This window comes from Sus scrofa, chromosome 5 (genome assembly GCF_054392235.1).
Source record: "Sus scrofa isolate SSC_HxYL_T2T_F1_AM1 chromosome 5, Sscrofa_HxYL_maternal_Yorkshire_Landrace_v2.0, whole genome shotgun sequence".
Classification (NCBI taxonomy): Eukaryota; Metazoa; Chordata; class Mammalia; order Artiodactyla; family Suidae; genus Sus; species Sus scrofa.
Window position 1 is genome coordinate 53,744,670 of NC_139387.1, and position 13,704 is coordinate 53,758,373.

Genomic DNA, 13,704 nt, shown 5'->3' on the forward strand with positions numbered 1-13,704 from the left:
GAAGGAGTGACTGACTCAGATTCTCTGGGGACAGGTCTGGTGCTGGCTCAGGCACTAATGTGACTTCCTGCACAGGTCTGAGCAGCCCTGGATGCTTGGGTTTCTTCTGACCTTTAACGGTGTTTTTCTCTCAGATAATGAGAATCACAAAAATAGCTAACATGATGGAGCACTTACTTTGTGCCAGCACCATGCCATACCCTTTAGGTGTATTTTCTAACTTAAATCTCACAAGGACCTTGGGAGGTAGGTACTATGGTTGCCCTCATTTTACAGATAAAGACGAGGCATCAGAGGCTGAAAAATTGCATAAAGATTGTCAGAAGGTCAGTTAGTGAGTTAGTAACTTAAACCAGGTCTATGTGATGCTTGTATTCTTAAATATTCTGGGATACAGTTGTGCTTGGTGAATGCCATCCTGATATCTATCTGAGAACATGAAATTACATTGAGGGAAGAATCGTTGCAAATTGAAGTAAGCAAGAATTGAAATATTTGAACAATTTAACACCAGGTAGTCCACATAGCTCTAAGAGCTGTGACTCTATCAAATAGGCTGGAAGAATATTTTAATAGGATGTTAAACTGGGAATTCCAGTGGGGCATTGAAATATAATAGTTACAACCAAGATGCAAACGGTGAAGATAAACATTTGAGTTGGGCTGTGGGAGCTGAGAGATGCTTTTGGAGTATTTTGGAGTGAGCTGCTGCTGTGTTCTGAGTCCCGCCCCACCCCTGGTGCCTCAGCAAGGCGAGTGTGTGTGTGTGTGTGTGTGTGTGTGTGTGTGTGTGTGTGTGTGTGTGTGTGTGTTGGGGGGAGGGTGTGGAGGGATGACTGACTCTCACATCTAGTTTAGTGGGAAGAACTTCAAAGGCACCACTGGGGGAGCTTGGTATTTGTCCCCTGCAGGTAGGGAAACACAGTAGACTCATGTCAAACTCCAGCTTTGGAAACAGAGGTTAAGGGTCAAGAGACGGGTTGCACACCATTTTAGACAGGAAAATTAGACTCGCTGTTCCTTTGAGATTGGCCTGCATTCCTGAAGTTTTCCCAGGCTAAGAGAATGTTTCTTATGGACTAAGCTTTGAAAAGAGAGCTGGTTTGGTATCGCTAAACTCTTGTCCATTAGACAACACTTTGATAGTGAGCAAAACTAGTGTTATCAACAAGAGGGCAGACAGACACCGTGTGCCTGAGGTCAAGGTACCTGGGGAAGTACATGTCATAGCTTGCGTACTATTCTAGCTGGAAATGCTTAACCTAATCTAATTACGAAGAAATGCAAGGCAAACCCAAACTAAGGAATATCCTATAAATAAATGGCCTGATTCTTTAAAAATGTCAATGTATTAAAGACAAAGGATGGCTGAGGAATTGGAACAGATCAAAAGAGAATGAAGAATGGACTTGGAGATTATTATACTAAGTGAAGTAAGTCAGACAGGAAAAGAGGAATATCATGTAATACACGTGGGATCTAATAAAAATGACACAAATGAACTTATTTACAAAACAGAAACAGACTCAAAGATTTCACAAACAAACTTATGGTTACCAAAGGGGAAATATAGCGGGGAGGGATAAACTAGGAGTTTGGCATTAACATATACATACCACTATATATAAAATAGATAACCAACAAGGACCTACTGTGTAACACAAGGAACAGTACTCAATATTCTGTAATAACCTATATGGGAAAGGAATCTGAAAAAGAATGGATCTGAGTCACTTTGCTGTATATCTGAAACTAACACAACACTGTAAATTAACTATGCTCCAATAAAAATTTTTTTAAATGAAAAAAAAAAAGAGAGAATGAAGAGATATGACAACAAAATGCCATATGTGATCCTGGATGGGATTCTGCCCTAAAGGAAAAATGCTATAATAGATACTACTTGAAGCTTGGAATACACATCACAGCTTGGAATACGGATAGTTTTCTGAGCTTGAAGGCTGTACTATGGATATATATATATATATATAAATTTATTGGAGTATGTATTAGTTCCAGGTATACAGCAAAGTGAATCAGTCATACATATAAGTAGATCTATTCTTTTTTCCCATATAGGTTATTACAAACTGTTGAGTAGATTTCCCTGTGCTCTACGGTAGGTTCTCATTAATCATCTATTTTACACGGTAGTGTGTATATGTTATTTCCACCGTCCCAATTCTTCCCTCACCTGCAGTGGTTTCACCTATGGTAACCATAAGATTGGTTTTGAAATCTGTGAGTTTGTTTCTGTGTTTTAATAAGTTCTTTTGCATCATTTTCGGAATTGTTTAAAATTTAATTTAATTTCTTTTTGTGGCCACACCTGTGGCATGAGGAAATTCCCAGGCTAGGAGCTGTAGCTCCTGGCCTATGCCACAGCCACAGCCACAGCAACAATGGATCTGCAGCCACATCTGCGATCTACACTGCAGCTTGTGTACTGAGCTAGGCCAGGGATTGAACCCACAACCTCTTGGACAATATGTCAGGCTCTTAACCGGCTGAGCCACAACAGGAACTCCTTTTTGTGTCATTTTTTATTAGACTCCACATGTAAGTGATATCATATGTCTTTCTCTGTCTGACTTACTTCACTTACACAGGAATGGAACCTGTGTCCTGGTGCTGCAGAGATACCACCTATCCCATTGTGCCACACAAGGAACTCTGACTTTGATCCATTTGCGATTAATTGTTGTATATAGTGTGAGGCCAAAGTACTTTTTGATAATTTAATCTGTTTTAAGTGTCCATCTCTACTGATGGCAAATTTGGATCTAGTCAATTCTGCATAAATGCAGTAACTTCAGGTTTTCTCAGTCATTGCAGTTTTAATCTCAGTAAATTCAGGACTCACCCCTTTCCTTCATTTCTCCCCTTATGGATGACTTAGCTAAGTCACAGTGGGTTAATGGTACTTATTGACATGTATTATAGATGGGTTAGAATTTCAATTAGGTCTTAGTAGGGGTCTCTGTCCCACGATTAGCTTTGGAGAGAAGACAATGACAGACCCTGAATAAAGTTCAGGAATGTGAGATTAGGGTGAACACATATCCCCAGTGAAGTATGGTTACTCTTGGAGGTAGCAAGCTTCACAGAAGTCCTGAGACTCCACAAAGACAGCTACACTGGTGATTTTTTTCCCCCACTCACTCAACATACATTTATGGTTTGTCTATCATGTGACCTATGCCACACCTGTGGCAATGCCAGACCCTTTAACACTTGTGCTGGGCCAGGGATTGAACTCACGCCTCTACAGCGACCTGAGCCACTGCAGTCATATTCTTAACCCACTGCGCCATAGCAGGAACTTCAAGAACTCTTACAGCAGTGGAATAAAGCAGTAACAAAAAGAGACAAATTCTCTACCATCTTGGAACCTACATTGTAGTGGGAGGATGCAGGACAACAAACAAGAAAATAAATGCATAACATGCTGTGTTAAAAAAAAAAAAAACTAAGAAAAAGAAACAGAGCAGGGGAGATAGAGAGGAAATGGGCTGAGGACAGTATTTTATATAGAGTGGTCCCAGAAGCCCTCTTAGGATAGGGCGACATCAGAGCAGAGATCTAAAACAGGAGAGGGACTGAGGCTTGCAGCTACATATGGGAAGAACATGCAAGTTCAGTGTCCTCAATAGGGGATGGGATTTGCATGTGTGACGGTGAGCAAGGAGGCCGAGGTGGTCAAGATGGAGCTCAAGTCAGTGGTGGGAGATGAGGTCCAAGAAGAGGAAGTGGGCTTTCAGAATGGTCCTGCAGGCGTGTACTGCTTGCATGCTCTCATGTGAGGTGCCACTCATGCACCTGCACAGCTGTACTACATAGGCCCAGGGGGCAGATCAAGATAAAGCCTTATAGGCTAGGGAAGTGGCTTTAGAATTTCCTCTGAGATGAGAAGCCATTGCAGCTTTTTGAACAGAAACTTGATATAACTTCTCTTTTAACAGGAACAGTCTGTCTGTCCTTTTTTCAGATTCCATATGTCATTGAAAGGATTTGATGTTGGTGTCTCATTGTATGGCTGACTTCACTTAGCATGATAATTTCTGGGTCCATCCATGTTGCTAAAAATGCTGGTATTTCATTCCTTTTAATGACTGAACTTCTTTGCAGAACAGATGCTGACTCACAGACATTGAAAAACTTATGGTCTCCGGAGGAGACAGTTTGGGGGGTGGGGGATGTGCTTGGGTTATGGGATGGAAATCCTGTGAAATCAGATTGTTATGATCATTATACAACTACAGATGTGATAAATCCTTTTGAGTAAGAAAAAAAATAAAAATAAAAAAACCCCCACAGGAACAGTCTGGCTTCTTGGTTGAGAATGGATCAGAAAGGTGCAAAGATAGAAGTGGGGAGATCAGTGCTGCAACCTAGAAGAGAGCTGATAGAGGCATGGGCCAGAGTAGGAGGATTTTATTTATAGTTTGAAGGCAGAGCTGATAGGATGGACTGAATGTGGGATGTGTGTCAAAGAATGATTCCAAGTTTTCTGAGCTGAGTAAATGAAAGATAGAGTTGCCAAAATAGCTAAGGTTGAAGTTCCTTGGTGGCTGAGGGGGTTAAGGATCTGGCATTGTCACTGCTGTGGTACAGTTCAATCTCTTGCCTGGGAACTTTTGCATGCCATGGGCAGAGCCGGAAAAAAAAAAAAAAAAAAAAAAAAAGCTAAGGCTAGGAAAACCCTGTTAAGGAGGCTTGGCTGCTTTTGAAGGAGAGCTGAAATCTTTGGTGACTGGCTGACCATCTTTGCCAAGCTCAGGCAGAAGTGTGACTAGGTCCAGGCCTCAGACATTATGAGACACTTTATTGGGTGGTGGGAGTGGGGTGAGGAGGAAGAAAGACTTGTGTCGGGTATGCACCTTGAAGTTTATACCTGTTCATTAGCATAAACAATCACCCACTTGTTTTGTAAAGTATGGTTCACTGATAGTCCCTACCTGGAGGAAACAAGGAGAAACCTTCATGACTCTAATTGTGGAGCACCCACTTTTTTTTTTTTTTTTTTTAGGGCAATAACCTCAGCATTTGAAGGTTCCCAGGTTAGGGGTCAAATCAGAGCTGAAGATGCAGGCCTACGACACACTACAGCAACTCGGGATCCGAGCCGAGTCTGTGACCTACACCACAGCCCACGGCAACGCTGGATCCTTAACCCACTGAGCAAGGCCGGGGATCAAACCCAAGTCCTCATGGGTACTAGTCAGGTTCCTTAACTTCTGAACACCAATTTGGATATATGGCACAGGACTGTGCAACATGGGAAACTGTAGTATGTAACCCATGGATCCCTTGGGTAAACAGAAACCTCCATTTCCAGGGTCATCATCTTGCTCTATTTCAAGCTTTTATTTATTATTTGTTTGTTTGTTTAGCTTTTTAGGGCCACACCTGCGGCATATGGAAGTTCTCAGGCCGGGGGTTGAATTGGAGCTGCGGTTGATGGCCTATGCCACAGCCACAGCAATGCCAGATCCAAGCCTCATCTGGGACGTGACCTACAGTACAGCTCACGGCAGCACTGGATCTTTAACCCACTGAGTGGGGCCAGGGATCGTACCTGCATCCACGTGGATGTTAGTCGGGTTTGTCATCACTGAGCCACAACGGAAACTCCCATCTCGGAAAACAGAATATCATATATCTATCATATAACAGCCATTTCTAAGTTGCTAAGGAATCACTTCTAAAGGAGAACCCAGAAGTAAAAAGAGATCTGTCAGCTGCATGGTAGGACAATGACTGGGTCCAGTTTATCGCAACACATACAGGCTTTGTGCTAGCATTTCCTGGATTCTGGGTCTAACACTTTATTCTTTATCCTGCAGGCTTTCTAAACACAAATTTCTGAATATTAAGCTTATTCTTTCATATTTCATAATGTGATTATAAGTCTCAACCCAAACCATCTTCAAAGTGTAAGAGAGCCTCAAACTGTAAATTTAAATTTTGGTGAGTTGCACAATTGGGCACACATTCTTTACAAGCCCTGGGTTCCTCCATCTTTCAGCAAACCTTGCTCCAGGGGGAATTACTTTGGTCACAAATTCTTTGATTGGGTGGCTAGTCAAAACTGCCACCCAGAGTTTGCCTTTTTCAGGTCTTCCAGAAAGGTAGGAGAAAAATCTAACATGATGAGGGTTACAAAAGCAACAGAGAAGGTGTGGAAATGTGCCCGGCCTCCAGTTTCATTTATGATCGCTGGAGCTTTAAGAGTCAGAAACTTTAAATGTAAACAAAGCGGGACAGTCAGTAAAAAGGTGACAGCGGGCTCCCGGAGGTGGGAGGTTAAACCTGGGCTTGGGTTTAAGAGAAGGAGGCGCGGCCTTGGGAGGCTTAAGAGAAAGTTCACTGCCATAGGTTGGCTTAAAAAACTGCTGGCTCGGCCAAGTGACGTTTACCTCGCGTCCACCTGGACAGCTGCTGACGGGTCAGGTTTCACTAACGCCCTATACTAGAAACAAAACCCCAAACTACACACTTCATATAGAGCAGACCCTCCATCTCCCTTCCTTCCCTCTCCTTCTCTTTATTTTCTTTCTTGTGTATTTTTTTTAAATGTCTGTTTTTTCCCTTTACCTCAACACCTTCCTCTCCTCTTTGTCAGCAAATTACCCATCTTACTCCGGTTCCACCTTTTCATCTCCGAGGGGCATCGCGGGCTCACTCTTGCTCTGGTCCTGCGCTCCCTCTCCATCGCCAATTCTCATCCTCCCCGCCTCCTTTAAGACCCGGGAAAGGGTCTCGGCCCCGTCATCCTTCACTTTTCTGGGAGGGAACTGTCGCACCTCAAGTCTAGCTAGCCTCTCCCGGGGCGGGGGGCCCTCCGGGGCCCACTTCCCGGCTCCGGGCCCCCGCAGCCCCTCCAGCGCCTCCCCGCGTTGGGTTAGCGCGCGCCGCAGCTGCCAGGGTGGCCTGGCCCCCCATATTCGCCCCGCCCCGGCCCGGCTCCACCCCCGGCCGCCGCCGCCTGATTGGCCTGCACCCCCTGCTCTAAGGGCGCCTCTCCTCCCCTTCGCCCAATGGGCACAGGCACCTGGTCCAAAAATTCCCCGGAGAGGACCTAGGGGCTCTGCAAGCACTAGCTTCTGCTCCGCAGCGGGACAGCAACGGTGGGGCGCGGAGCCTGAAGGGGACGGGGAGGGGGAGCGGAGGAGGGAGGAGGAGGAGCAAAGGTGTTGGAGAGAAAACTTCTGAAAGGAACAGGAAACCTGCCGGGGAGGCAGCAGCTACGGCTCTCAGGGCGTCCGGGCCGCGCACGTCTCTGGGTGCCCTAAGCTGCGGCTTGCTCCTGGAGGTTCCCGGGTGCGGGGCAGGGCTGAGCCCGACACTCGATCCCTCGGCGGTGTCCACCGTCGCCGCCGCCGCTCTGGGCGCTGCAGGAGGGCGCTCCATTCCGCCTCTGCCGCGGTGGCTCGCTGGAGAGGGCGGAGAGGGCACAGGGAAGAGGAGGGACGTCTTCTTCCGAGCATGAAGCAGCATGTCCGATAAAATGTCCAGCTTCCTCTATATAGGGGACATCGTGTCCCTGTACGCGGAGGGCTCGGTCAACGGCTTCATCAACACGCTGGGGTAAGTCGGGGCGCGGGCTGGGGAGCGCTGGCGCTCGGTCCCCATCCCGGTCCCTCCTGGCGCCGCCGGGTCCTCGGGCGCCAGCTCCCGCCTTGGGTGGCGGGGCGGGCGGGCGGGCAGGCTCTGCGCCGGCGGACAGCGCCGTGCCTTCGGCTCGCTAGCTCGCAGGAAGCTGCCCCAAGAGGCTAGACTTTCTCAGCAACTTCGTAATCTCAAGCTCAGAGACTCTTCTGAAAAGGAGGAAGTGATTCAGAAGCCCGGAGACAGGCCGGGAGAAGAAGTCTTCGTTGGCTTCTCCGTGGGTTGTTTTGATTAAAACATTTCTGTTTTGTTTTGTTTTTCCCTTGGAGGTGAAACAAAACGCCCCCTCTCCGCTTCTTTGCTCGCCCCCACTCTCAAGCCCCTGTCCCTCAAGGCCGGGTTTGTAAGAGCAATCGATGAAAAGTCCGTGGCCTTGGACATGAAACTTGGGCGATGTAGTGAGCCGAGAGTGGCTTTGCCCTGCGGGAGAAGCTCACCGTCCCCGCTTCCCTGAAATAATTTCCTTTCAGCTTTGCGGAACGGGGACTTGCCGCGCCTCGCAGGCAGCTCGGGGACGTCCGCCGCGCGGCGACCCTCAGAAAGCACCGAAGGCCTCCGGCGTTATGGAACTCACACCTGCTTTCTCCCCTTCCTGGGCCTTGGCCCACTGAAAGGCTGAACCCCTCCTGAGACTCAGCCAAGTGCAGGGCTCTTAAGGTTTGAGTTGATTTATGAATGAGGGAAATATATATATAAACATAATCGTGTGTTAGATGGTTAAAGAGGACTTCCTTGATTACTAGTATTTTCTCTCTGTCCTGATGGTGAGTACCAGTAAGTAGTTTAAATGCGCACTGCTTTGTATTTTATGCATACTTTTTTGTTGTTGTTGTTTTTTGGTGGCCACCTGATATCAGTAGCTAGACTCCCTAGTCTTGGAGATTTCAGGCTAAGGAACTGGTGTTGCCACTTCTGGCTGTTCACTGTTTTCTGCTCCTGGGATTTAGGGCACATGACTTAACATGCAGTGTCCCCGGATGGTGACTTTGAGCCATGCTGAGCCATGCTGAGAACAGTTTCTGTTCTTTGTTCATCTCTCCTAATGGGTGAAAGAAGGCAGGTAGATTTAATTGAATCCTGGTAAGACCGATGCTAATTAATTGTGAAAATAAAGCTTGGAAGAAAAAAGCCATGACAAGTGCTTGTGCTGGGTTTATAAATCTTAAGCTACCATTTGTTTCTGAGAGATTTCATAGTACGAGTCCAGTGTTTGCGACCCCAACATTTTGCAGATGAGGTCTGCTACACCCCACCCTTCTCTGTAGACTCTCCAGGTGTGTGTAATGGGGAGGTTAAGGGGGAAGGGCTCCAGGGGGAGAAGCTCCAGGGGGAGAATGCTTGGGGTCAAATCCTGGCTTCTCCACTTGTGAACTTTCTGACCCCAGGCAAGTTACATAATTGCATCTCAGTGTCCTCAGGTCTGAAAAGAGAAGATCCTGGTTACTACCTCATAGGGTTGTGCTGAGGAAGAAGTGAGTTAATATATGTAGGACACACAGTACCTGGCTCATAAGCACTTGTATAAAGTGTTAGCTATAGTCATGATCACTACCTTCATAACTGTGAGTCACAAGTGCAATAGTTACACTCGTGGGCAAAAAGATAAAAGGGATTAGGAGTAGAGTATAAAACCTAGACAAATGAAAGGCCAAGTTTTTATAGTGTCATATTCAGCAAAAGTGTGTGTTTGGGTAACTGTATATACTTTAGCAGTTACGGAATCTGTCCTGGTCCTTTTAGAGATGGAGAAATCAAGTGAGAAGAGAAATGAAGTGACTTAGCCATGAAACATTGGAGATTAACGCCCAAAGCTAGAACTGTAACCCTGTCCCCAGATTCTCAGCCAAGTGTAGGTTTCTTTGGTTACCTATTTTAATCTTTAAGCCTTCAGAAAAAGAAGCTTGCTCTTTAATGTCGCGTACAGATTTGTGTAAATATTTATTTGCATTTAACTTTTCTTGCTGATGTTTTGGAAGTTAAGTTGCCTTCGAAGGTGTTTTGTGCCGTGTTGTTTTTCTGTTGACAAACTGGTTCTTGTTGAGGTTAATAGGACAAGACCTCTGTGCAGCCCGATGTGGAGGTGAGGATGGATCTTTGGAACTGCTGTTGGTGGTGAGGCTTAGTGCTTTGAGTGGGTATTCTTTTTCTTTAACTTGTGGAACTGCATCATTCTCAGAGCTTTGGGAGTTACAAAGGTGTTTGGAGCCATGTCCACGCCGCATGAAATTGTATCTAAGCAAAATAGCATCATCTGCTTTGTTAGCTTAAAATACAATTGGTAGCTATTTTACTTTACAAGTTAGTTTTAGGGCCACTAAATCAAAGCAGCATTATATATCATGTAGCATTATATATTATTATACAGCATTGCATTGTTGAAGGGCTGTTGTTTATACACCTTTGCTTTTTTTTTTAGGGCTTCAACTGCGGCATATGGAAGTTCCCAGGCTAGGGGTCAAATCAGAGCTGCAGCTGCTGGCCTACTCCACAGCTTGCAGCAATGGTGGATCCTTAACCCACTGAGTGAAGTCAGGGATTGAACCCGCATCCTCATGGATATTACTTGGATTTGTTACTGTTGAGCCACGATGGGAACTTCCAATATACTGAATATACTGTTTTCTACTGAAGACAGCGTGCATACTTCAAGTTGAATTTCCCGACTCTTCTATATATGGAGGTCAGTTGCCCTAGGTCTTTGACTAATTAGCTTTGTGACCTCGATTGTATCATTTTTTCTCTTTTCATATCAGAGTTTGTGGAAAGTGAGAGAAAGTGTATATGCAGTCCACACCCCTGGGGTATTAGAAAAGTGAATGAAAGAAACAGGAAAGAATCCATTTTTTTTAGAGAATTGCTAGGAAAATCCACATTATGCTTATATCTTTGTGGCCCTTAAGTTTCTTCAAAGGTGTGTGAATTGTTAACAGAACCAGAGAGCTTGAATGGAAACGGTGGCTTTGTATCTTTTTAGCTGAAAGAGTTTGTTCTACTATAATGTTAAAAACTCAGTGGAGGAGCTAAAAATGAGGCTGAAATTTTCTGATTTCTATTTTCACCCTATTTGACGCCTTTGGTCACATGATGGTTTTTCAAATTCCGCCTAGGAAGTAGTTAATGAGAACAGAATTTACAGCATTTCAGGGCAATTCATGGACAATTATTTGACTGCAGATAAGTTTTGTCTGGTTTTAATATTTAGTGTGTAAATTTATTTGGAAGGATATAGATTGTTATTATTTGGCTTTTTTTTTTCTTTTTATGGCTGCACCTGTGGCACATGCAAGTTCCTGGGCTAGGATTTGAATCAGAGCTGCAGCTGCAGGCCTATACGATAGCCACAGTAACACTGGATCCAAGCTGCATCTGAGACCTTTGCTGCAGTTTGTAGCAACGCTGGATCCTTAACCCTCTGAGTGAGGCCAGGGATTGAACCTGAATTCTCAAGAACACTGTGTTGCTTTCTTGACCTGCTGAGCCACGATGGGAACTCCCATGTTATTATTTGTCTTTTGGGAATTTTTGCAATAAGATAGTGAATTTTTCAGCTGAAAAAAAAATATCAAAGCTTCACATGGACATTTGGGTTGCTCTCTTCAGAGGCCCTTCCAACTGGAAATGTGAGAGGATTTTTATAGGCTCTGTGACTCAGCTTTTAAGTTGGATTTCTCAGTCTGAGAAATTAGATTGCCCCAGTTGCAAAGATTTGCATTTCCCCCCTTTTTTCTAGTTATCCTTTAACCAGGATATACCTAATGTTTCTGAATCCTGAGTTAGTGCTAAATGAGATAGAATATTGTTCTCCCAGCTTGTATTGGTGCAAAAGGGGCCTATTTTATGTTGTCTAACTTAATTTTTTATCTAAAGATCTATTTAGGAAAACACTTATATTGACTTAAGGAAAACTGCTTTAAATCCTGTTGGATGAAGATGGTGAATTTAAATAAATAAATTTTTTGCTACTGTACATTTTAGGGTTTTTATTTTTCTTTTAAAAGAGAAAGAGGGAGTTTGGGGATATGCTGTATAGTTTCAAATTCAGTGTTAATTGTCCTTTCCCCTTTCTCCATTTTCTTTTTTTTAAAATTTAAAATTTTTGTTCTTTAAATTTAATTAGAGTATAGTTGACTTACAAGTTTGTGTAAGTTTCAGGTGTACAGTAAAGTAAATCAGTTATACAGATACATATATCCATTCCTTTTCAGATTCTTTTTCTTTATACGTTGTTACACAGTATTGAATAAATTTCCCTATGCTATATAGTAGGTCCCTGTTACCCGTTTATTTATTTATTTGTTTATTTGTTTATTTATTTATTGTCTTTTTGCCATTTTCTTGGGCTGCTCCGCGGCATGTGGAGGTTCCCAGGCTAGGGGTTGAATTGGAGCTGTAGCCGCTGGCCTACACCACAGCCACAGCAACGTGGGATCCGAGCCGCGTCTGTGACCTACATCACGGCTCACGGCAACGCCAGATCCTTAACCCACTGAGCGAGGCCAGGGATCAAACCTGCAACCTCATGGTTCCTAGTCAGATTCGTTAACCACTGTGCCACGACGGGAACTCCCACATTTATTTTTTATATGTGGTAGTGTGTATATGTCAATCCCAAATCCCCTGATTCATCCTCCCCCACACCATGTTTCTCCTTTAAGGAGTAACCATAAGTTTGGTTTCAAAATCTTTGAGTCTGTTTCTGTTTTATATGTTCTTTGGTATCATTTTTATTAGATTCCACATATTACCGATCTCATATAATATTTGTCTTTTTCTGTCTGACGTACTTCACTTAGTATGACAATTTCTAGGTCCATCCATGTTTCTGCAAATGATGTTGCTGCAGAAGTCATGATTTCTTTCTTTTTTTATGGCTGAATAATATTCCACAGTATATATATACCACATCTTTTTTTTTTTTTTTTTCTTTCTTTCTTTTTTTGACAACCCTGTGACATATGGAATTATCTGGCCAGGGATCCAATCTGAGCTGCAGTTGTGACCTAAGCTGCAGCTGTGGTAATGCCAGATCCTTACCCCGCTGGGCCTGGCTGGAGATCCAACTTACACATACCCAGTTCTCCCAAGGCACCATTGATCCCATTATGCCACAGTGGCAACTCCTGTACCACATCTTCTTTATCCAGTTCTCTGATGATGGACATTTGAGTTGCTTCCATGTCTTGACTATTGTAAATGGTGCTGCAGTGAACAATTCTCTCCATTTTCTTTATACTGCAACTTACTTCCCTGATCTTTGACACTTCTGACGCTTTGTGTTTCAGGCACATCAGTTTGACCAATGGTCAGGTAGGAGTGAGTATGGCAGAATTTCCAAGATGGGTGGATGGGTGGGACAGTAAAATCAGGGAAAGTATATTAATTGTCTCATTCTCTATTCTCCATGTGGTTGAGAGGTTAGTGAATGACAAGTGTGCACACGTGTGTGTGTGTATGTGCACATCTATACACAAATGTTTAAATGCTTGTTGCCTTTCGCTTGAGGCTTCTTGTGGGGATCTACCAAGAATCAACACCCACTAAGTTAAGATCTGAGAAAACTGGCAGGTGACCACCCACTGATGCAATGACTGCCATGTATCATAATAGTTTCTTAGCCAGAGTGGCAAAATATGAGGGCCCTTATTTTTACTTCCTGCTTGATTTTTGTCTAATTCAGTGAGCTTTTGTTTCCATGTTCAGTGAGGTAAGGGACGGCGGTCACACAGTCTGTAATTCCTTAGATAGATGAACAAGGCTGTGTAAATGCTTGTTTTATTTTTTCTAGTTATGGCTCCTTGAGTTTCCCTTCCTTATGTTTTTTTTTTTTTTTCTGCTTAAAGTTTCAAATATTTATATGTTTGTAGATTTGATTTATTATTTTTTCTTCATTTACTTAAATTTTCTATTCTTATCATAGTTTTAAAAATCTTTCCTGTAATAGTAATAGGACTTTTTGATTAGTAGAGAGTCATAGATGAAGCAAGGAGTGATTATAGCCAACTTTTATTTTTGCATAATTGGTAAAGTTTTCTT

At 43.8% G+C, this 13,704-nt stretch overlaps 1 protein-coding gene across 1 annotated transcript in view; it reads left to right on the forward strand.

The window, feature by feature from the left end:
* Positions 1-7,039: 7,039 nt before the first annotated feature.
* ITPR2 (inositol 1,4,5-trisphosphate receptor type 2) overlaps positions 7,040-13,704 on the forward strand; it is a 529,852-nt gene continuing 523,187 nt past the window's right edge. The window contains exon 1 of the mRNA XM_021092919.2: positions 7,040-7,590. Within this exon, the coding sequence (XP_020948578.2) occupies positions 7,499-7,590 (92 nt within the window). The 5' untranslated portion in view covers positions 7,040-7,498. The remainder of the gene's footprint in view (positions 7,591-13,704) is intronic.